The sequence below is a fragment of the Patiria miniata genome, unplaced genomic scaffold (genome assembly GCF_015706575.1).
Source record: "Patiria miniata isolate m_02_andy unplaced genomic scaffold, ASM1570657v1 HiC_scaffold_20, whole genome shotgun sequence".
NCBI classification, from domain to species: Eukaryota; Metazoa; Echinodermata; class Asteroidea; order Valvatida; family Asterinidae; genus Patiria; species Patiria miniata.
This window is the reverse complement of record NW_024037059.1, coordinates 25,649,200-25,673,445: the sequence shown is the minus strand read 5'-3', so window position 1 is coordinate 25,673,445 and position 24,246 is coordinate 25,649,200. Positions and strand designations below refer to the sequence as shown.

Sequence of the window (24,246 nt, the reverse complement as noted above, 5' to 3'; positions counted from 1 at the left end):
TTGTATTTGTTACAAAATAACCTGCAAAGATGCTTAAATGTTTGGGTTGCCTGCCGAAGGCCCATTGGTATGACCATCGGTAGGACCTCAGCTCTATGGTATGACGTCACAGGTAATATGGTCTATATTTTTCTTTGGTACTTCATCGACTCACTCACTTATTGTCACTTATGAATTAAATTTGCTTAAGTCTCACCTGAGCCCCAAAATTCGACTCAGATGACTATATTAACCCCATGGACTCAATTGGTGTGATCATTCTGGGCAAGTTTTATAAGCTTGCCTTGTCTTGTTTTCACTAATGATTGAGTCAATTTGTGGCCCCAACCTTGTAGGCAAAGTAGTATACGCCTACACTAGTTTAAATAAAAGATTTAATTACCTGAACATTTCATCATTATCAATATGCTATTTTTCCCCCACAGACGTTGTTACCTCCGATGGGACTGCTGTTGCAGGAATGGATTATTCATCTCAGACTGCCACTCTAAACTTCACAGATACAAATATCACAGTATTCACGGTCACAATAATTGATGATGACAGCGCGCAGGACACGCATTGTTTCACCTTGTCTTTGATGAATCCAGATCCAAGCGATGGACAAGTTGGTGCTGATACAGAAATCTGCATCATTGATGATGAAGGTACAGTTAGAAGCCCCTAGTCCCCGTAATGTCAAAACAGCTCTTATTGTGTGCCAGAACATCAAACATCACGAGACTACCAAATGAAATGGACTTGTCTAATGCTGATCTTTTCAAGGGTTTTTAAGCCAAGGCATTTGTGAACATTGGGAAACATAATGGCATATACAGAGAATATTATTGATCGTCTATACGGAGACTGCAAATAGAATCGAGAACAAGCAAAATGATACATCAATGGTGTTTATTATTGATGTTTATGTGAAGTAAATAGAGTTGATTTTAATGCATTTTTAGATCCATGTGCTTGCACTGGTAATTGTCCACTCGTACCATGTTCAAATGGAGGTATGTGTATGGATGCTGGTCGTGGAATGTACAACTGTACTTGTGCGTTTGGATGGAAAGGATCTACCTGTGCCGATGAAGGTAATGAAATCATAATTGAGTTATTCACATGCAAAAGGCTCGGATTCGTGCGTTCCCCAAAGCCGAATGTGAAAAAGTGAAGTTGAAATTGGTGCGTGAAAGTGCCATCCGTGTACCTTTGGATTTCCAGGCTCCTAGTGTGGGATATATCGAAGCTTTTATGTCTTCTACCTTCATGATCGTGAATTTGTATCTTTCCTGCTGACTTGCTATTGTTTTCTAATTGCGTTTGTATTGTTACCTTCGATATCACAATTTCGTGGTTTCTTGTTGAATACTAGCAGTACCTTTTTTTGTTTGGGTATGTTTTTCAGCCACGGTATACAATTTTGAGCAGGCATCCTACTCTACAAATGAAGGAGATGGCCCTATTGATATCACCATTATACGCACTGGAGCTTCGGCTTTGGAAAGTACTCTTGTTGGTATGATACCTAATTAGTAAGATCAAATGTCATTGAAACTGTATGTTTGTATTTGTTACAAAATAACCTGCAAAGTGCTTAAATGTTTGGGTTGCCTGCCGAAGGCCCATTGGTATGACCATCGGTAGGACCTCAGCTCTATGGTATGACGTCACAGGTAATATGGTCTATATTTTTCTTTGGTACTTCATCGACTCACTCACTTATTGTCACTTATGATTTAAATTTGCTTAAGTCTCACCTGAGCCCCAAAATTCGACTCAGATGACTATATTAACCCCATGGACTCAATTGGTGTGATCATTCTGGGCAAGTTTTATAGGCTTGCCTTGTCTTGTTTTCATTAATGATTGAGTCAATTTGTGGCCCCAACCTTGTTGGCAAAGTAGTATACGCCTACACTAGTTTAAATAAAAGATTTAATTACCTGAACATTTCATCATTATCAATATGCTATTTTTCCCCCACAGACGTTGTTACCTCCGATGGGACTGCTGTTGCAGGAATGGATTATTCATCTCAGACTGCCACTCTAAACTTCACAGATACAAATATCACAGTATTCACGGTCACAATAATTGATGATGACAGCGCGCAGGACACGCATTGTTTCACCTTGTCTTTGATGAATCCAGATCCAAGCGATGGACAAGTTGGTGCTGATACAGAAATCTGCATCATTGATGATGAAGGTACAGTTAGAAGCCCCTAGTCCCCGTAATGTCAAAACAGCTCTTATTGTGTGCCAGAACATCAAACATCACGAGACTACCAAATGAAATGGACTTGTCTAATGCTGATCTTTTCAAGGGTTTTTAAGCCAAGGCATTTGTGAACATTGGGAAACATAATGGCATATACAGAGAATATTATTGATCGTCTATACGGAGACTGCAAATAGAATCGAGAACAAGCAAAATGATACATCAATGGTGTTTATTATTGATGTTTATGTGAAGTAAATAGAGTTGATTTTAATGCATTTTTAGATCCATGTGCTTGCACTGGTAATTGTCCACTCGTACCATGTTCAAATGGAGGTATGTGTATGGATGCTGGTCGTGGAATGTACAACTGTACTTGTGCGTTTGGATGGAAAGGATCTACCTGTGCCGATGAAGGTAATGAAATCATAATTGAGTGATTCCCATGCAAAAGGCTCGGATTCGTGCGTTCCCCAAAGCCGAATGTGAAAAAGTGAAGTTGAAATTGGTGCGTGAAAGTGCCATCCCGTGTACCTTTGGATTTTCAGGCTCCTAGTGTGGGATATATCGAAGCTTTTATGCCTTCTACCTTCATGATCGTGAATTTGTATCTTTCCTGCTGACTTGCTATTGTTTTCTAATTGCGTTTGTATTGTTACCTTCGATATCACAATTTCGTGGTTTCTTGTTGAATACTAGCAGTACCTTTTTCTGTTTGGGTATGTTTTTCAGCCACGGTATACAATTTTGAGCAGGCATCCTACTCTACAAATGAAGGAGATGGCCCTATTGATATCACCATTATACGTACTGGAGCTTCGGCTTTGGAAAGTACTCTTGTTGGTATGATACCTAATTAGTAAGATCAAATGTCATTGAAACTGTATGTTTGTATTTGTTACAAAATAACCTGCAAAGATGCTTAAATGTTTGGGTTGCCTGCCGAAGGCCCATTGGTATGACCATCGGTAGGACCTCAGCTCTATGGTATGACGTCACAGGTAATATGGTCTATATTTTTCTTTGGTACTTCATCGACTCACTCACTTATTGTCACTTATGAATTAAATTTGCTTAAGTCTCACCTGAGCCCCAAAATTCGACTCAGATGACTATATTAACCCCATGGACTCAATTGGTGTGATCATTCTGGGCAAGTTTTATAGGCTTGCCTTGTCTTGTTTTCACTAATGATTGAGTCAATTTGTGGCCCCAACCTTGTAGGCAAAGTAGTATACGCCTACACTAGTTTAAATAAAAGATTTAATTACCTGAACATTTCATCATTATCAATATGCTATTTTTCCCCCACAGACGTTGTTACCTCCGATGGGACTGCTGTTGCAGGAATGGATTATTCATCTCAGACTGCCACTCTAAACTTCACAGATACAAATATCACAGTATTCACGGTCACAATAATTGATGATGACAGCGCGCAGGACACGCATTGTTTCACCTTGTCTTTGATGAATCCAGATCCAAGCGATGGACAAGTTGGTGCTGATACAGAAATCTGCATCATTGATGATGAAGGTACAGTTAGAAGCCCCTAGTCCCCGTAATGTCAAAACAGCTCTTATTGTGTGCCAGAACATCAAACATCACGAGACTACCAAATGAAATGGACTTGTCTAATGCTGATCTTTTCAAGGGTTTTTAAGCCAAGGCATTTGTGAACATTGGGAAACATAATGGCATATACAGAGAATATTATTGATCGTCTATACGGAGACTGCAAATAGAATCGAGAACAAGCAAAATGATACATCAATGGTGTTTATTATTGATGTTTATGTGAAGTAAATAGAGTTGATTTTAATGCATTTTTAGATCCATGTGCTTGCACTGGTAATTGTCCACTCGTACCATGTTCAAATGGAGGTATGTGTATGGATGCTGGTCGTGGAATGTACAACTGTACTTGTGCGTTTGGATGGAAAGGATCTACCTGTGCCGATGAAGGTAATGAAATCATAATTGAGTGATTCCCATGCAAAAGGCTCGGATTCGTGCGTTCCCCAAAGCCGAATGTGAAAAAGTGAAGTTGAAATTGGTGCGTGAAAGTGCCATCCGTGTACCTTTGGATTTTCAGGCTCCTAGTGTGGGATATATCGAAGCTTTTATGCCTTCTACCTTCATGATCGTGAATTTGTATCTTTCCTGCTGACTTGCTATTGTTTTCTAATTGCGTTTGTATTGTTACCTTCGATATCACAATTTCGTGGTTTCTTGTTGAATACTAGCAGTACCTTTTTCTGTTTGGGTATGTTTTTCAGCCACGGTATACAATTTTGAGCAGGCATCCTACTCTACAAATGAAGGAGATGGCCCTATTGATATCACCATTATACGTACTGGAGCTTCGGCTTTGGAAAGTACTCTTGTTGGTATGATACCTAATTAGTAAGATCAAATGTCATTGAAACTGTATGTTTGTATTTGTTACAAAATAACCTGCAAAGATGCTTAAATGTTTGGGTTGCCTGCCGAAGGCCCATTGGTATGACCATCGGTAGGACCTCAGCTCTATGGTATGACGTCACAGGTAATATGGTCTATATTTTTCTTTGGTACTTCATCGACTCACTCACTTATTGTCACTTATGAATTAAATTTGCTTAAGTCTCACCTGAGCCCCAAAATTCGACTCAGATGACTATATTAACCCCATGGACTCAATTGGTGTGATCATTCTGGGCAAGTTTTATAGGCTTGCCTTGTCTTGTTTTCACTAATGATTGAGTCAATTTGTGGCCCCAACCTTGTAGGCAAAGTAGTATACGCCTACACTAGTTTAAATAAAAGATTTAATTACCTGAACATTTCATCATTATCAATATGCTATTTTTCCCCCACAGACGTTGTTACCTCCGATGGGACTGCTGTTGCAGGAATGGATTATTCATCTCAGACTGCCACTCTAAACTTCACAGATACAAATATCACAGTATTCACGGTCACAATAATTGATGATGACAGCGCGCAGGACACGCATTGTTTCACCTTGTCTTTGATGAATCCAGATCCAAGCGATGGACAAGTTGGTGCTGATACAGAAATCTGCATCATTGATGATGAAGGTACAGTTAGAAGCCCCTAGTCCCCGTAATGTCAAAACAGCTCTTATTGTGTGCCAGAACATCAAACATCACGAGACTACCAAATGAAATGGACTTGTCTAATGCTGATCTTTTCAAGGGTTTTTAAGCCAAGGCATTTGTGAACATTGGGAAACATAATGGCATATACAGAGAATATTATTGATCGTCTATACGGAGACTGCAAATAGAATCGAGAACAAGCAAAATGATACATCAATGGTGTTTATTATTGATGTTTATGTGAAGTAAATAGAGTTGATTTTAATGCATTTTTAGATCCATGTGCTTGCACTGGTAATTGTCCACTCGTACCATGTTCAAATGGAGGTATGTGTATGGATGCTGGTCGTGGAATGTACAACTGTACTTGTGCGTTTGGATGGAAAGGATCTACCTGTGCCGATGAAGGTAATGAAATCATAATTGAGTTATTCACATGCAAAAGGCTCGGATTCGTGCGTTCCCCAAAGCCGAATGTGAAAAAGTGAAGTTGAAATTGGTGCGTGAAAGTGCCATCCGTGTACCTTTGGATTTTCAGGCTCCTAGTGTGGGATATATCGAAGCTTTTATGTCTTCTACCTTCATGATCGTGAATTTGTATCTTTCCTGCTGACTTGCTATTGTTTTCTAATTGCGTTTGTATTGTTACCTTCGATATCACAATTTCGTGGTTTCTTGTTGAATACTAGCAGTACCTTTTTTTGTTTGGGTATGTTTTTCAGCCACGGTATACAATTTTGAGCAGGCATCCTACTCTACAAATGAAGGAGATGGCCCTATTGATATCACCATTATACGCACTGGAGCTTCGGCTTTGGAAAGTACTCTTGTTGGTATGATACCTAATTAGTAAGATCAAATGTCATTGAAACTGTATGTTTGTATTTGTTACAAAATAACCTGCAAAGATGCTTAAATGTTTGGGTTGCCTGCCGAAGGCCCATTGGTATGACCATCGGTAGGACCTCAGCTCTATGGTATGACGTCACAGGTAATATGGTCTATATTTTTCTTTGGTACTTCATCGACTCACTCACTTATTGTCACTTATGAATTAAATTTGCTTAAGTCTCACCTGAGCCCCAAAATTCGACTCAGATGACTATATTAACCCCATGGACTCAATTGGTGTGATCATTCTGGGCAAGTTTTATAGGCTTGCCTTGTCTTGTTTTCACTAATGATTGAGTCAATTTGTGGCCCCAACCTTGTAGGCAAAGTAGTATACGCCTACACTAGTTTAAATAAAAGATTTAATTACCTGAACATTTCATCATTATCAATATGCTATTTTTCCCCCACAGACGTTGTTACCTCCGATGGGACTGCTGTTGCAGGAATGGATTATTCATCTCAGACTGCCACTCTAAACTTCACAGATACAAATATCACAGTATTCACGGTCACAATAATTGATGATGACAGCGCGCAGGACACGCATTGTTTCACCTTGTCTTTGATGAATCCAGATCCAAGCGATGGACAAGTTGGTGCTGATACAGAAATCTGCATCATTGATGATGAAGGTACAGTTAGAAGCCCCTAGTCCCCGTAATGTCAAAACAGCTCTTATTGTGTGCCAGAACATCAAACATCACGAGACTACCAAATGAAATGGACTTGTCTAATGCTGATCTTTTCAAGGGTTTTTAAGCCAAGGCATTTGTGAACATTGGGAAACATAATGGCATATACAGAGAATATTATTGATCGTCTATACGGAGACTGCAAATAGAATCGAGAACAAGCAAAATGATACATCAATGGTGTTTATTATTGATGTTTATGTGAAGTAAATAGAGTTGATTTTAATGCATTTTTAGATCCATGTGCTTGCACTGGTAATTGTCCACTCGTACCATGTTCAAATGGAGGTATGTGTATGGATGCTGGTCGTGGAATGTACAACTGTACTTGTGCGTTTGGATGGAAAGGATCTACCTGTGCCGATGAAGGTAATGAAATCATAATTGAGTTATTCACATGCAAAAGGCTCGGATTCCTGCGTTCCCCAAAGCCGAATGTGAAAAAGTGAAGTTGAAATTGGTGCGTGAAAGTGCCATCCGTGTACCTTTGGATTTTCAGGCTCCTAGTGTGGGATATATCGAAGCTTTTATGTCTTCAAGCTTCTTGATCGTGAATTTGTATCTTTCCTGCTGACGTGCTATTGTTTTCTAATTGCGTTTGTATTGTTACTTTCGATATCACAATTTCGTGGTTTCTTGTTGAATACTAGTTGTACCTTTTTTTGTTTGTGTATGTTTTTCAGCCACGGTATACAATTTTGAGCAGGCATCCTACTCTACAAATGAAGGAGATGGCCCTATTGATATCACCATTATACGCACTGGAGCTTCGGCTTTGGAAAGTACTCTTGTTGGTATGATACCTAATTAGTAAGATCAAATGTCATTGAAACTGTATGTTTGTATTTGTTACAAAATAACCTGCAAAGATGCTTAAATGTTTGAGTTGCCTGCCGAAGGCCCATTGGTATGACCATCGGTAGGACCTCAGCTCTATGGTATGACGTCACAGGTAATATGGTCTATATTTTTCTTTGGTACTTCATCGACTCACTCACTTATTGTCACTTATGAATTAAATTTGCTTAAGTCTCATCTGCGCCCCAAAATTCGACTCAGATGACTATATTAACCCCATGGACTCAATTGGTGTGATCATTCTGGGCAAGTTTTATAGGCTTGCCTTGTCTTGTTTTCACTAATGATTGAGTCAATTTGTGGCCCCAACCTTGTAGGCAAAGTAGTATACGCCTACACTAGTTTAAATGAAAGATTTCATTACCTGAACATTTCGTCATTATCAATATGCTATTTTTCCCCCACAGACGTTGTTACCTCCGATGGGACTGCTGTTGCAGGAATGGATTATTCATCTCAGACTGCCACTCTAAACTTCACAGATACAAATATCACAGTATTCACGGTCACAATAATTGATGATGACAACGCGCAGGACACGCATTGTTTCACCTTGTCTTTGATGAATCCAGATCCAAGCGATGGACAAGTTGGTGCTGATACAGAAATCTGCATCATTGATGATGAAGGTACAGTCGGCCAAAACGCAAATCTGAATAAAACTGTAAATTCAACGACACAACTGTTAATGAATGCAATAAGGAGTCTGGTAAAATTTTTCCCGAATGGAACATTGATTGAAGGCCTTTAAAATGGATATGTTCGTGTTGCAAGTTGCTGATCTCTAATTTTATATTTTTAGAGAAGTTCTTTTTGAAAACAACAGGTCGATGAGTAGGAGAGATTTGTCCACTGCGATTGACCTTTTCTTGAGAATTATATTCAAAGATTTAATCATTTGAATGGCAGACGTGTGGGGTTATGTTTTGCATTGAACAGCCTTGTCCCCAGGGCTTACTATATTTTCAACCTCGCTTCCAATAGTAAGCCCTGAGATGGGAACCTGCTCCCATCATGTTTTGATGGCGCATTTAGCAGGTAATGGATGTATATCGGGTACTTGGTGTTGTTATTTCTAGCGTGTATTACGCGTTTTCACGTTCATTGTAATTAGTATATTACGTCCACACCTTCTCAAAAAATAATCCTTTCCGTTGCAATTTGCTAATATTAATGTAAACTGTGATACTGTATTTCGGCTAGATGGGATTGTTACATTTTAACTTTGAAAAACAATCGTGTTGTAGCAAATCACGCCGTCACGAATTGATCATATATATTTTACCCAAAACACCACATACAAAACCAAACGTACAGGCGGACACCATGCAGACTATTTCTCATTTGCACGCGTATCCAAATTGTTTTCATATGCCAACGATCCAGTACCAGGGTGATAGAGCAGGTAGTGGTGGGAGCGTACTGCTCAACACCCTGGGAACGAGGTTGAAATGCATGGGGTTGTGTTTAGCATTGAGATGGCAATGTGTGCTAGTGCAAACATTTTACTTACATTCCTACATTACTTCAGCCAAAATGTGGTTTTCGCTTTTCAGTTTTGATTTTAATTTTCTGTTATTTTCCACCGTTTTGCTATTTATTAACTCACGGCCGTTTTGCAGATGTAGTCAAGCCTGTCTTTGACCCATGCCCTCCTGTACTCCAAGCAAGCTACCCAACTGACTTGAACCTCCCAACAGCCGTCGTCAGTTGGACTCCACCAAATGTAACCGATAACAGTGGAGGAACTGTCACGGTCGATGCCAGTCACATGCCAGGGGAGGCATTCGACATTGGAGTAACAAGAATCATGATGAATGCAACTGATGAAAGTGGCAACATGGAATCATGCGTGTTCAATGTCACTGTTGTTGGTAAGGCCATATACATTTATTTACCATAATTGGGACTTGAATAATCATGAATGCAGTTTTGCTGAAATGTCTTCTCCCTGCTTTGTGCTTGCCTTCTCATGTTGACATGATACGTCTCTCAACGGAAAACATTTTTCTTTTGATGACCAGACGACCAGCGACCCAATGTGACCTGCCCTACTGGCTTCACACTCTACACTGATCCACAATTCAATGTTAGCACTGGTGGCTGGTCTCTGCCTGATGATGCATTTGATAATTCAGGTGTCTTCACTGTGACATCGTCACTGGATCCTACAGAACCACTGGCTGTTTCTAATCACCATGTCTCCTACACTGTTGTGGATGCAGCCGGCAATGACATTAATTGTGATTTCTACATTACTGTGCTTGGTAAGAAGTCATCATAGATCATTTTTGTAATGTTTTTCTACCAGAGGTTTTTGAGAGGTCAGGTATAAAGTTTTTTTTTTCAGAATTCCCTTCAGTGAATTTGCTAAAATTTCTTGTCTTTCAGACAATGAAGATCCCTACTTCAGCCAAAGATTACTTCAGCCAAAATGTGGTTCCAGCTTTTCAGTTTTGATTTTAATTGTCTGTTATTTTCCGCCGTTTTGCTATTTATTAACTTATTCACGGCCGTTTTGCAGATGTAGTCAAGCCTGTCTTTGACCCATGCCCTCCTGTACTCCAAGCAAGCTACCCAACTGACTTGAACCTCCCAACAGCCGTCGTCAGTTGGACTCCACCAAATGTAGCTGATAACAGTGGAGGAACTGTCACGGTCGATGCCAGTCATATGCCAGGGGAGGCATTCGACATTGGAGTAACAAGAATCACGATGAATGCAACTGATGAAAGTGGCAACATGGAATCATGCGTGTTCAATGTCACTGTTGTTGGTAAGGCCATATACATTTATTTATCATAATTGAATATTTTCCTAGAAGAGGTTTTTGAGGTCAGGTACCAAGAATTTTTTTCCCAGAATTCAGTGAATTTGCTTAAACCTCTTGTCTTTCAGACAACCAGGATCCCTACTTTGAGCCATGCCCAGCTTCGTTCACAGTTCAAACTGACCCACAGCAGAACACCGCTAATGTGTCATGGCCGCCTGTCATTCCGATGGACTACGTTGCAGTTCAGGAGTATAACTCCAACTACCAGCCTGGGCACTTATTCCCAATTGGTGACACAGACGTTGAGTACAACGTGACCGACACGTCAGGGAATAAAGGTTCCTGCTTTTTTGTGGTGACAGTTGAAGGTATGTCTTTCATTCTCAATTTCCAAAGATTCTCATTTCTATCGATGTGGCTTTAAGAATCTCTTACGAATAAGTTGTACAAAAACAGTGTTTGATTTGAATAATGAATAAGGATTGGAAAAAAAATTGAGCAGGCGGAGGTCACCCACATGCTTCTGTAAAAACTAATCGTTTTGTCCCGCATTTTATCCTACTGCTTGCTACTTCTTATAGTCTCACAGAATCCTGTGTTTCAGTTTAGTTAAACAGAATTGCTACCACCTTTAAATGCACACTCTGATTTTTTTCTTCTTCAAATATAGACATGGAGTCTCCTACTATTACTTGTCCCAGTGCAGCCATTGTTACTGACACAGACCCTCAACGGAGTGTCGCTAATGTGACATTTGTCACGACTGCTGCTGACAATAGTGGGGAGTGGACGGTGTCATGCACCCCAGCCTCGGCAACCAACTTCCAAGTTGGAGTGCAGAATGTCATGTGTATCGCCACTGATCCCTCGGACAACACCGAAACCTGCTCATTTGCAGTCTTGGTATCAGGTGGGTGATTAAACAAAATCAATCTCGCAGGGCGCTGCGATTTCCCTCATAAAAGACCTGACAGAAAGAGCTTTCGATCAATTCACTCCTGTGTCAAGTATTGTAGGAAAGGCTCATCCTGAAACGACTAATACTCATACTTGAGAAGAGGCTCGAGCTCGTTCCACTACAGGCCATATCCCGATCCGGAAGGTCATGCAGAGGCCATGTTCTCAAACTCACAGTGAACAAAGAAGACGAATAACTCATTTTTGTTGGTATGATTGTCAACAAAATGTTAACTTTCAAGCCCTTGTAAGCTGATTTTTAGACGATTTTGTTCAACATTCTTTTAACATCATACGAAATATGTCATCTGCTCTCAGACAATGAAGATCCGGTCTTCGATACCTGTCCATCTGATATCACACTCAATGAACCACTGGAGAGTTTCGTCAACTTCACTATCATGGTCAACTGGACACGACCCGGGGTGACCGACAACGTTGGCGTGGTTCGATTGGATGAAACTCATGAACCAGGCAGTGTCTTTGGCATTGGCAGTCACCTGGTTACGTACACAGCCTACGATGCTGCTGATAATATGGCTACTTGTCAGTTCAACGTCATTGTGAATGGTAGGCTCGTTTATTATGCTCCTCTACTCACATTTGTGAACATTTATGCTTTAGGTCTATGTACAGAGACTCAAAAGGCAGTAGTAAATTTTGGTGAAACATATCTGCAAAAATGAATGTAATGTTGAGCACCTGTCACCTTCGCATTATCTGATAGGGCTTGCACCTGACGAAAAAGATGTACCACCTAAATTTGAAGTACACCTCAGAATATCCAAATATTTGTACTTGCACATTTCTCATTGATACTTGGTAAATTACTGTTCTCCTGTCACTCCCACAGACGTGCAGCCGCCAGTTATTACCGGCTGTCCCGTGAACCTTCCTAGGTTCCCAACGGACCCCACTCGGGATACAGCCAGAGCATTCTGGGATGAACCTCAAGCTTCAGACAACTCGGGCAGCGTAACTCGGACCTCTAACTATGACGTTGGTGATGCGTTCCCTGTCGGAGATACCGTGGTGGTGTACACGGCAGAGGATGGCAGTGGTAACACCGTCAACTGCAGCTTTGTTGTCCAGGTCTATGGTAGGTAAAAAAAAACAACCATTAAACCTCGGTCTTAATAATATGTATTACATGACAATGAAAGGATTTCGCTGTTTGATTAGAGTTCTGTTTCGCTCTTAAATACATGTACAATGTTCATGTTATCTCATACCATGTTTTACCAAACACTGACCAATCACCAGCTATTCATGCAAGCTGTCAGTCGACATACGAAAATGTGTTTGACTTCCTTCATCAATAATTAGGACTACCTTCTAGAGTACCTACCACGTCTTATGAACGTTCTTGTACCACAGATAATGAGCCTCCTGCATTTACTGGCTGCCCCTTCCAAGGAGTCACCAGTGACACAGGTCTGCAGAGCGATCGTGGAGTAGCTTCGTGGTCAGAACCACAAGGCACAGATAACGTGGCGGTAGCCAATGTACAGTCAGACTACCGGCCAGGAGATAGCTTCCCATTGGGTGCAACTGTCGTCACATACACTGTGACTGATACCGCAGGATTGGTCGCCGAATGTGCATTTACGATTACCATTTCGGGTAGGTGTAAGCGCGCAGCTCTTTTTGCTGGCACCATTGGCGATGATGTAGTGATTTCCGGAGTGATTTTTTTTTTAAAAGATAATGCCACATTTGTTGTTTTCCCCAATAACAGATGGTGAGAATCCCAGCTTGACCAACTGCCCAGCGAGTTTCACTCTAACAGTGGAGTTAGCCACAGACACAGCCGTTGCAGATTGGACCCCGCCGACTGCCTCGGACAACTCCGGCACAGTGACCCTGTCTACGACCTTTGAACCCGGCCAGTCACTTTTGCCTGGTGAATACAGCGTGACGTACACCGCAACCGATCCGGCAGGCCGGACAGCAACATGTCCTGTCTTCACTATCACTGTGGAACCAAGTAAGATATTTTGCTCGTGCCGACCGGATCGAGTCCTGCCACTCGTTTTGACGAATACTAATGACACATGATTTTCACATACTAATGTCTGTATGACACGTTCACTGTGGCTCCATATGATGCTGATCGAGCGTGATGCAGAACGGGCTAGAGAGTAGAATGTAAGATGGTTGAAATGGTTGAAAGGAATCAGTCTGATTTAATATAGGCCCTGGTGAATCTTAATTTGTTTTACGATGCGATGTTCTTCCATTGATTCTGCTTGCTTCCAGATCACAATGAATGTTCTCTGCCAGAAGTCATGGGGGAATGTTCATCTCGAGGATTGACTTGTGTCAATCAGCTGGAAGGTTACACATGCGACTGTCCCACCGGCTTTTTCAAGGCTGGAAACTCAGATACCTGCCTGCGTACGTATGATGATTTCTCGTTCAAAACCCCTGAAAATAATTCTAGAGAAAGTGGTCCGACAACTTTGGCCCACAAGGGTATAGACCAGTATAAAATAAATTACTACCGAGGCAAATGATAAATAGGCCTACCCTCTGTACTAGCAATCAGAACAAACACCCCAAAGTCAAATCCCGAAGCCCATTGCCAAGTTGGAAAATGAGCCTTCCACTTTACTGCAAGATTCAGCACCTTTGGGGTCAAATGTCATAATGATTTCTCGAAAAATACAACCTCAGTGTTCAGTTCTAGTAGTCTGGAACCCTCCTCGAGTTTTTCACAAACACTGAAAATGAAGGCCCACAAACCTCTCTACCATGACAAGTGAAGACGTCACAAACATTATTCAGTCAGCATAGGCATTTTAGGTCATTTTACACGAACTTAATTAAGGCCGTGAAACAAAAACATAAGACATTGCAGAGGTATGATGAAGCCGCCCCTGATTGTTTCGAAAAAAAAATTGGCCAAGCAATCCATGTGCAAAACAGAAAACGGAGTGTTAAAACCCCAAATCTACAAAACTTGAACTGCATTTATAATTATAATAACCTAAAAAAACATACAAAGTCCTGATTTTTTTAACAAACAGAAGGAAGAATGTTTCGTTTTACTTTCGTCATTGTGGAGATCAGCAACAGCCCAGCTGTATTCACTAACGACCTCACTGATCCCACCTCAGTTGCGTTTCTTTCACATCAGAGACGCCTTGAGAACTTGGTAAGAGACTTAAGAATTAAGAGTCCACTTTGGATAATGGCCGTGGACATTTGTTGCCTCGATTTGGTCTAATTGGTTCAACATCTTAGAATTTGTTAAGGTCACAATTAACGGCTAAGTTGGAATGTGCTCCGAATTACCGATAATTGCCCAGTTGCTCACATCAAGTTAAATAGTAATTGAAAGTAGAATGACATCAGTCTTTTCTCTAAATGTTTCGTTTCTGTGTTGTTGCAGTTCAGTATTGCCTTCGGCAATCTATCCGAGTTCGGCCGCATCATTGTCTTGTACTTCTTCAGTGGTAGCATAGGTGTGGAAGCATTGATTTCAGTCAACGGGAACTCCACGGCCAACCAAACGGACGTGGAGAATTCCATTGATGCCGCCATCTCAGCAGATGATTTATTCTTAAATTCAGAATATAAGGTCACCCCCAGCGCCACTACCTTTTTGGAAGGTACGTGGTAGGCTTATAAGTATAGCTGTTTTAGGCCATAGTCTTCAAAGATGACTTGCTATAATAGTTAGGATGATACTACGGACCTACAATGGATCGGGTATTAAACTGTGTGTATATACGTTACTGACTGAATGAGATGCATAAATAATTAGCATTGCAATGTTAATCAGACTCTACCAAGAAATTAGCGTACGTAATTGTTTAGATTCTTTAAACATGTACAAACCGTCACCGAACAGCTTTAATGAAAAAGCTCCCTTTGGGGGAAGGCAAGTCAACAAATTAAACTCTATTACTTGTAAAAGGACTTGAAACTTTTAAATGTAAGTTGCGATTGAACGATTATAAGTAACAACTTTCAGTATGTGTGCATAACGGTTATCGGTGAGTTTAATGATATCCTTATGATAGTGCTGGATGATGACCGTTGACTTAAGTGGCGCATCTATTCCTTTGTGTTCCATAAAAAAAATATATATATCTTCTTGTTGGCATTTTTAAGGGTGGTTGGTGCCCTTTTGGCTTTTATGCAAATCCGAATTTCCACACTCGTGAGCAAAACTGTGATATCATTCAGGGCGGAAACTTCAATTTCACATCTGTTTCAGCATAATAGTCATCAGAATATTTACGGGCTTGCCTTGGTTATTTTTCCTGTCAGTGGTTCATTGTCGTTTCAGCATGACAGCAAATCAATGAGAAAACAGTATACACAAAACGATTTCGGATTTGAGTTTACAATTTGAAGAGAAAAAATCCTAATAAGAAGGGTGTGTTCCTGAAGTGACACAAGGGCGGATCCAGGGGGGGGGGCCAAAGGGGGCCATGGCCCCCCCCCCCCCCCCCAAAACGAAACCAATTTTTTTTTTTTTTATGTGACACCGCAATAAAGGCAGGCAATGAGTACACCACCATCTTTTCCTCAAAAAAACATTGGTTAAAGTGGTCAGAAATTGCCTCAGATCGCACCACAGAGCATCTAGAATCCAAAAAATTTTCGGGGCCCTTAAGCGGGCCCCGAAACCCACGCCGTAATTTTTTTTTACCCACTTTTTGGGGGGACCAAAATTTTTTTTGGCCCCCTCCAAAATTGTGTTCTGGATCCGCCCTTGAAGTGACAGCACAGCAACAGCGCCCTCAGTTGTCAGGAAAAGCATGGAACATTTCAAACGTTTAAAAGGTGCACTAAAACGTTTACCCAAATGGGTTGTTCTACAGTTTCAACACATTTCAGAGGACTAGATATTTGCTACAATTAAGTTCCAGTGTACAATTCATTTCATAGACACTTTAAAAAAAAAAAATGGCATCTTCGAATCAGACGCTTGATGGCGCTATGCATTATGAATTCTTTGTTTCTTTCATTTCGACAGAAGTTTGCCTGGATGGGTTCTGTGACAATGGAGGAACATGCCAACCCAATGCTTCCAGCTACCTCAGCTCCTGCGTGTTCGTATAACCTGGTTTATTGCACTTAAGTTGACCTCTTTTCTGGCTTTCAAACATGTGAATGGCACAATACATAATTAACTTAGATTACCCTCCATCAATCAATCCTATAGTGGAAACAAAAAGATGTTGGAGTGTAGTATTTATTTGTTAAGAAGTAGGAAATATTGAGTGTTTTTTTTTTTTAGAGCATTGGCAAATAAACATGGGACAGGTTGTAGCCAATTCCATCACAAGGCAAATCACAATTATGATCCAAAAGTCAAATCCCAGTCAAATCCACGTCTTGTCACAAGTCAAATCACAAGTCAAATTACAAATCAAATCAAATCACAAGTTTAATCATTAGTCGAATTGCAAGTAGATCCACAAGTCTGATTGGAAGTCAAATTCCATGTCCAATCACAACTAAGGTCATAATTTACAATTAGGGATTAACTGGACCTACAAATGCCCCGGTCCACAGTGACACTTGATTTTAGACTTTTGATGACTTGTCAGAATTATAATACGATTTCATGGTAGCAAACACAAACGAAATATACTATGTTGGGTCCTCCATGGAACGTTTTGCTGCAAAGGATGTTAATTCTCAGTCTAACTTCTAAGTTCCTTATTTGTATTTGTATTTTTAGATGTTCACGCAGCGACTGCAGCGTATTGACTTAACGTGCCATTCTGTGAATACATTTTATAACATAATAATGATGGTTTCATCTTTCAGGTGTCCTGCAGGTTTCAGTGGAGACAGATGTGAGACAGTGAACGGTACGGGTAACCTTACTACCTTACTACCTTGTTACTAAAAAAAAGGCTTAAAACCCCTTTATCATTTAAATTTTGATATTTTTTTCTCATAAATAACGCCACCACGATTGTGTTAAAAAGTGGCCTTTAAAAATAAATGTGGCCTTTAAAAAAAAGAGTCACATTTTGGGAGCAATGACTGCATAAACTTTTTTTCTGAAGCCGAAAACTATTAGTTAAGTCGGAAGATAGGGTTCCCATGCACCCCCTGGATATATATTTTTTTACCTGCTTTTTGTAATCCTTAGGGTGTCTTATGAATGAATTTTGATGTTCCCAAGATCAAATATTGTCCCTTGGGGTTCATTTGGCGGCCATCTTGGCGGCCACCTTGGATTTCGAAAAAAATCGGTTATTGACATAACTTTTGAGTCAGGCATCATAGGAAGACCAATGAACACATTTTTTGGAGTAATTTGGGTTTGAGGAATCGATTGAAGGCTTTATTTTTTATAATTTGGCGGCCATCTTGGATTTTGACCAAAATCGGCTATTTGACGTCATTTTTGAACTAGGATCATGGGTAAGTAAATGAACATGTTTTGGGGGGTAATTTGGGTTTGAGGAATCAATTGAAAGTATTATTTTCATAATTGGGCAGCCATCTTGGTAGTCATCTTTGATTCCGACGAAAATCGGTTATTTGACGTAACCTTTGAAATAGGCATCACAGGAAGACAAGTGAACACGTTTTCGGGGGTAATTTGGGCATGACATATCGAATGAATAAACATGTATTTTTTTAATAGTTGAAACAAGTTAAAAAAAACCTTAAAAATTATAATTTGCACTAAGAATCTTGCAAAACACTAATCTACATGTATTCCAAAGTCCTAATAATGTTCCAGGGGTTAAAGGGTTAGGATGTGCTGGGGTGGAATGGAGAAAATAGAGCTGTTTCATTTCCATGGAAGTTTCCCATTGTAAAGCACAGCGTCTCACCATTAGCCTCTCACCAAATCCTACTGTCTGGCTTCTCGTGCCAACCCTGTTTCTGCTGAATGACAGATAGTGTCAGCGAGTCCATGGTACTATTATACAAGGTTGCTCCGGGTAGGTGGAACTCATTAGAATTGGTTATCTGTCCACCTAGGTGAAGGACAACTCTGATCACAAACCCTAAACAAAGTTTCATAATCAATCTCTTTATGCTCTTCTAATATTGATTCTCCGCTTCCACAACAGTTTTCTGCTGTAAGTCAATGAGTGAAGGATGGGCCACATCACCATACTGGCATGATTATCCCCCACCGCGATATATAAATATGCTATGATTGTTAGTGAACTATCACCATTTCCAGCTAATACTAAAGATTAAGCCTACACCTTAATTTGTCTTTCATGATGCCTAGTTCAAAAGTTATGTCAAATGACCAATTTTCGTCGAAATCCAAGATGACCACCAAGATGGCCGCCCAATTATAAAAATAATGCTTTCAATCGATTCCGCACACCCAAATTACCCCGCAAAACATGTTCATTTGTCTTCCTATGATGCCTGGCTCCAAAATTATGTCAATAACTGATTTTTGTCAAAATCCAAGATGGCCGCCAAGATGGCCGCCAAATGAACCCCATGTGACAATATTTGATCTCGGGAACATCAAAATTCGTTATCTAGACACCCTAAAGATTACAAAAAAGTATATCCAGGGGGTGCATGGGAACCCTATCTTCCGACTAGACAACTCCTTTCGTTCAAACTCATTTAAACAATTATTCGAAAACATGTGGTGAACGTTTCTATGGTAGTTATCTCGGCCGGCTGTTACTATTCCGGTATTTAGTCATGCAACCTCTAATAATGTGTCGCGATTGGTTCACAGATACCAGCCTCTCATCTGCAGCTATTGTGGCCATTATCGCGAGTATCCTGGGTCTTCTCTTTATCGTTATTCCTACCGGTATGCTCGTGTTTCTGACGATGACGAAAAGAGCAAGGCTGGCTTGGTGGAATAGGCAACAGAGCGCCACCACGCGCCCATCTGAGCGGCGCAAGGCAATGTACGAGTCCCCACACCCTAGGATATACCTGGTGAGAGCCTATAGCTGCCGTTTTTCTTTTCTGCAATCTTGTTGGGTTATTTTACCGTACAACTACTCTTGGTCCTAGACTGGATCTCATTTCCATAATGGACCTCTATCAAGCTGCCACCATTTTAGTAATGTTCCCTGTATCCAATAACCTTATGGTAACGTGCGTAGCCAATCGGCTTCCCTAGCCCTGACAGGTCTTATGACGTCAGCACCTGCGGTTGAATGCCACAGCTCTGGTGATGCTTGCAGTTGAGCCCTTCTACACCTCAGTGGTAGTGTGGATTGATTTGGTGTTGATTTGGGGTGGGGTGACCTAGTGGATTGGGTGGATCACGGGTGGATTTAATGTGGATCACAATCAACAATAAATGAGGCGTAGGAGATTTGTTTGACTTCCTTGGCCCCACCTGATCAATTGTGAGTTTTATTCTCATTAGCTCTGCCTTTTATAGGCCAACATCCCTATAGTCTTGTACACACGTACTTAACTCTATACAAGAGGATTTGACCAATCAGATATCAGTAGGTGACTAAGGACATGCCCACTCAACAGTGCTATTGGCTCATACAGTTGAGACCAGGCAGACTGTCACAGACTTTGTCACAGTATTGTGAATGACAACGTTTTGTGCAAAAAGGAACCAGACTATTTTTCCTTCCAGCTTCGCTTTGGTAACGTTTATTTGAATGGAAAAATCAAAATGGCCGCAACAAGATTCCCTGCAAACTAGATGAACCAAATCGTGTCCCGGGTACTTCGGCAGCACTACGCAGGATTCGCTTGAATACAGCTTAAAAGCCCTTTTGAGGATTATTGAATTGGAATTTATTTCAGAACAATCGGAACTAGTAAGAATTTTGTTCGATCTAAAGTGGAGAGTAAAAACACAATTTTACGCTGTAGTGCGGCGTTTTTGTTGGTGTTTGATTTGTTACGCTTTTTGTGCCACTCCTAGATATCCCACGTTAAATATTAAAAATTAATTGGGTCTTACTTGCGTCTCATATTTTGTGCATTGTTTGTGTGCACATAATGTGCATTATTACAGAACAAAGGCTTCAGACCGTCCTTGTCGGAATTTACCATCCCTTACATGGCACGGTCCGGGGAGGCGGACATTCCGGTAAGTGAGAGATCCAATTACATATTCAGCAGATAGAAGATTTGAAAACAGTGGCCTCAAGGACGTTAATACATTGAGGATGAGGTCAGGATATTTCCCTGACACATTTCGGTGACCGGAATTGAGCCGTTGGATCACACACCATTCCCACCTCTGCATGGTATCTAAAAACAGACTGATTGACATGAACCAACCAGTGGTTGAAACAATATGTGTCCAACCAATCGGATTGGTTGGACAGTGACATTTTAACCAATATTGGTTATTTAAACCAATGTGTTTTTATAGCGGACAGGCAGTACAGTCACTGTGTGGACCTCCGAGCAAAACATGTCCACACAGTGCAGGTCGTGCATACGTTGTGTGGACTTGCCCACGTCGACACAAGGTTCCCCTCTTTGAAAAAAAAAAATATTTTAGAGACATTAATTTGTGGGCTTTATCCGTTGTAAAATGAAGAGGAGCTCTCAAGGAAATCATGATCACACATTTGAGTTGAAAGAGTGTTCATAGTGCGAGTACAAAGACGTTTTGCCCGATTTTTCTTAACTTAACTACACGAAGAGAAGGAATATCGACTTTAGGTGTGTAAGGTGAACGTGTGCTCTTACGAGAACTGCCTTATGGGGTACTCACACAAAGGGAACAGTGGTACCCCATTATGCATCACAAGTGCGTGTGTTTGTGATTACGTAAACACCAGCACTCGTGGACCTAGGACAAAAGGGTACAATGCGTCCATGATCGTGTACAAAACCAATGAGAGCTGTTGCTTAAAAGTTAAATACAAACAAAGGAATGAGAATTACGGAGAAATGGGGCTCCACATTCGCCGGTGTTCATGAAGATGTGTTTGTTTATGGTGTAAATCGAGGACACACACGTGCAACATCATCGGTGAAGAAAGGACAGGAACCAAATCGAGGACGACCTCGATTAGAAAACGTGTACAAAACCAATGAGAGCTGTTGCGAATAAGTTCAAATACAAACAAAGGAAAAGGGAGAAAGAACAAAAGAAGATCCTCGATTTACACCTGTATGTGTGCAAAGGGTGCTCGGCCGCTCCTGGACCGTGACTCGTCCCAATTAAAACATGTACGTACATTGAGTTAGCATAATCTTGATCTTGAAATCATTTATTTTGTCCATTGTCTCTTGCAGCTTCGCCAGATGATGTCAAGAGACGAAAGCCTTTATTACTAAGCTAACAATTTTTATTGGCGTGAACTGAGGAAAAAATCCCAACTTTCTCAAATATAAGTACAGTATACATTGTTTGGGTTGTTATTCACTCGAACTCAGGACATTTCCAATGGCAATGGTAACCTCATTTTTGACCTCCACTCTCATTAATGAGTTCAAACTTTGACCAAGCTGCATTTGGTTCAAACCTTTGATGTAGAAGCACAAAGCATTGTCCTCGAGCGTGTAGAAATTCACGACTGCGTGTGTAGGTTGGGGCAGGGTATATATAATTTTTTTTTATTGTTATGAGATATTTATGTATTGTTGTGACAATTTCGTGGGAGATTTTTTGAATACATGTTAATTTTGTTTTATTGTATCTTGAATATATATTTGTATAATGGTATAAAGCTGCAACGCGGCCAGTGCAACTAATTATTCCTGCTTTGCTCTTGACAGTAATGTATCAACATGCTTTGCCGCCTCGCGAACCACAAAAGATTTAGAAGAGAACAAGGTCGCTGGGTCCGAAACACTTGGCCTACGGTCGGATATATTAACACACGAGTCTACGGGGAGTGGCTGCAGCCGCTAGCCAGTGGCTTTCATAGGTGCGCGTGTTATTCCCGGCCGTAGGCAAGTGATTCGCATACGGCCTTAGAAATCACCAACGCACTTACTAGCTAGCAATTTTTATATACAGCCTGTCTAAAAAAAAAATGGTACAATCGAAATTTTTTTTTTTTTTCATTATTAAATCTCAACATAAGTAAGTCGTTTTGAGCATCACATTAAAGGAAAAAGACCAGGCTTGCAATACTTTTCGTTTCATCTCATTTGCTTTTGTCAATCCAGAGATAACTCCAGTTTACTGCGGAACACAAAAATCGAGTTTGTTTCTTTTGCCAAGTTGCAATCTTTTGTGAGCTTTAAGACAGCATGGCACAGTACTCGAAACAACTCTGCCCATGCATAAAAGTGGCACAAAATCGATTTTGGTGTATCGCACTAAATTGATTATATCTCTGAATTGACAAAAGCAAATTAGATCAAACAAACACTATTGGAAAGCCCGGTCTTTGTTCTTTAATATTATGCCAAGTAAGAATGACTTATTATGAAATTTCGTTTTTAACACTTTTTTTTCTGATTGTACCATTTTTTTTAAGACAGGCTGTATATACATATATATTTTTGGTTGGGACCAAAAAGATACATTATAAATAAAATTACGTAAAACTGGCCAAAAGATTCAGTCAAAATGTGCCAAAAGAAGTATCATTTTCTGCTTTGTAAATTAAAAACTACGTACGATGTCATACTGAAATAAAACATTTTAAGCATTGGTATTGCCATCAACTGTAATATTAATTGATGTAAAAGCGTGTCCCTAAATTTTGACAAGGGATGTTTTTAAAGCTTCATTGCGCCATTTTGGTCCTATATTAGACTGGAACACCGCCGCTAAATTAAAGGGGATAACAAAAGATCCTTTCAGTCCTCCAGTGTTGGGTCTTTTGTTGAAAACAGTCCTCGATCGTACGGTTATGTGCTTAGTCTATGGGAAAGTATTTTATTACAGACGCAAAGGGAAGCACAAAGCATTGTCCTCGAGCGTGTAGAAATTCACGACTGTGTGTGTAGTTGGGGCAGAGTATATATGTACATATTTTTAGTGTTATGAGATATTTATGTATTGTAGTGACAATTTCGTGGGAGATTTTTTGAATACATGTTAATTTTGTTTTATGGTATCTTGAATATAAATTTGTATAATGGTATTTTTTTATGCTTAAATCTTTATAACATTAATATTAATGGTTAGGCATTTTAATCCTAGGACAGTCGCTATACTGGGTGTATCAAAAAAGGTAATCCAAAATTAATCGCTATAGAAAAGCTAGAAAAATGTTGAAACTGAAAGTGGTTTCATCTTATATGTTACATCATTAGCTTTTAATTGATACCATAATTACACCTCTTTTTAATCACAGATGACTGAACACCATTGCTTGCAACACAAATGCCCAAAAGCCTCTTTTACAAGTGTAACGATACGGGTTTTTGGATTTCAATAATGAATCATTCATAAGGAGCATGAATAATGCGATGACCATTTATGGCTGTTAATTTCAGTGTACTTACCCCGCGAATGTAACGGTCCTAGTAGTGAATAAGTTCAGACATAATTATGTTCGTCGATATTCATATCAAAGTCAATACTTCTTCTGAGCCATTTTTTGCACGACGAGGGGTTGTAGTCATTGCTATCCGCTCCGTTCACAAGTACCCCCTCACCGGCAAAGAAAGTACAGTTGGGGATGACCGAACGACGCCATCCAGGGCCAAGTTCGGGCAAGGACCATTAGTCGACTAGTGGTTGATCTGTGACGTACCTTACGCCTGCGCCCTAATAGCAAAGTGCGAACGTCTCTAGTCGAACGCTGGTCAATGTGTCATTGCAAAACGTCTGGATCCTGGCTCCCTGCTGTACGTTATGAACGCGCGCGGCTATGGTTACCAGCGAAGCAACCAACCCCAG

At 40.4% G+C, this 24,246-nt stretch overlaps 1 protein-coding gene across 3 annotated transcripts in view; it reads left to right on the top strand.

Moving 5' to 3' along the window:
• The window catches only part of LOC119728647, a 34,951-nt gene extending 12,513 nt beyond the window's left edge, over positions 1 to 22,438 (top strand). The window contains exons 6-38 of one of the 3 annotated variants that reach the window (XM_038200956.1): positions 426 to 647; positions 945 to 1,076; positions 1,391 to 1,501; positions 1,972 to 2,193; positions 2,491 to 2,622; positions 2,938 to 3,048; positions 3,520 to 3,741; positions 4,039 to 4,170; positions 4,485 to 4,595; positions 5,067 to 5,288; positions 5,586 to 5,717; positions 6,032 to 6,142; positions 6,614 to 6,835; positions 7,133 to 7,264; positions 7,579 to 7,689; positions 8,161 to 8,382; positions 9,376 to 9,627; positions 9,778 to 10,020; positions 10,278 to 10,529; positions 10,652 to 10,894; positions 11,197 to 11,436; positions 11,802 to 12,053; positions 12,337 to 12,582; positions 12,861 to 13,106; positions 13,222 to 13,470; positions 13,743 to 13,880; positions 14,513 to 14,640; positions 14,878 to 15,097; positions 16,474 to 16,549; positions 17,274 to 17,317; positions 19,183 to 19,391; positions 20,443 to 20,517; positions 21,681 to 22,438. In XM_038200956.1, coding sequence (XP_038056884.1) covers positions 426 to 647; positions 945 to 1,076; positions 1,391 to 1,501; positions 1,972 to 2,193; positions 2,491 to 2,622; positions 2,938 to 3,048; positions 3,520 to 3,741; positions 4,039 to 4,170; positions 4,485 to 4,595; positions 5,067 to 5,288; positions 5,586 to 5,717; positions 6,032 to 6,142; positions 6,614 to 6,835; positions 7,133 to 7,264; positions 7,579 to 7,689; positions 8,161 to 8,382; positions 9,376 to 9,627; positions 9,778 to 10,020; positions 10,278 to 10,529; positions 10,652 to 10,894; positions 11,197 to 11,436; positions 11,802 to 12,053; positions 12,337 to 12,582; positions 12,861 to 13,106; positions 13,222 to 13,470; positions 13,743 to 13,880; positions 14,513 to 14,640; positions 14,878 to 15,097; positions 16,474 to 16,549; positions 17,274 to 17,317; positions 19,183 to 19,391; positions 20,443 to 20,517; positions 21,681 to 21,722 — 5,702 coding nt within the window. In that variant the 3' untranslated portion in view covers positions 21,723 to 22,438. The remainder of the gene's footprint in view (positions 1 to 425; positions 648 to 944; positions 1,077 to 1,390; positions 1,502 to 1,971; positions 2,194 to 2,490; positions 2,623 to 2,937; positions 3,049 to 3,519; positions 3,742 to 4,038; positions 4,171 to 4,484; positions 4,596 to 5,066; positions 5,289 to 5,585; positions 5,718 to 6,031; positions 6,143 to 6,613; positions 6,836 to 7,132; positions 7,265 to 7,578; positions 7,690 to 8,160; positions 8,383 to 9,375; positions 9,628 to 9,777; positions 10,021 to 10,277; positions 10,530 to 10,651; positions 10,895 to 11,196; positions 11,437 to 11,801; positions 12,054 to 12,336; positions 12,583 to 12,860; positions 13,107 to 13,221; positions 13,471 to 13,742; positions 13,881 to 14,512; positions 14,641 to 14,877; positions 15,098 to 16,473; positions 16,550 to 17,273; positions 17,318 to 19,182; positions 19,392 to 20,442; positions 20,518 to 21,680) is intronic. The other 2 variants (XM_038200957.1, XM_038200958.1) reach the window with 2 other exon arrangements.
• The last annotated feature ends 1,808 nt before the right edge of the window (positions 22,439 to 24,246 follow it).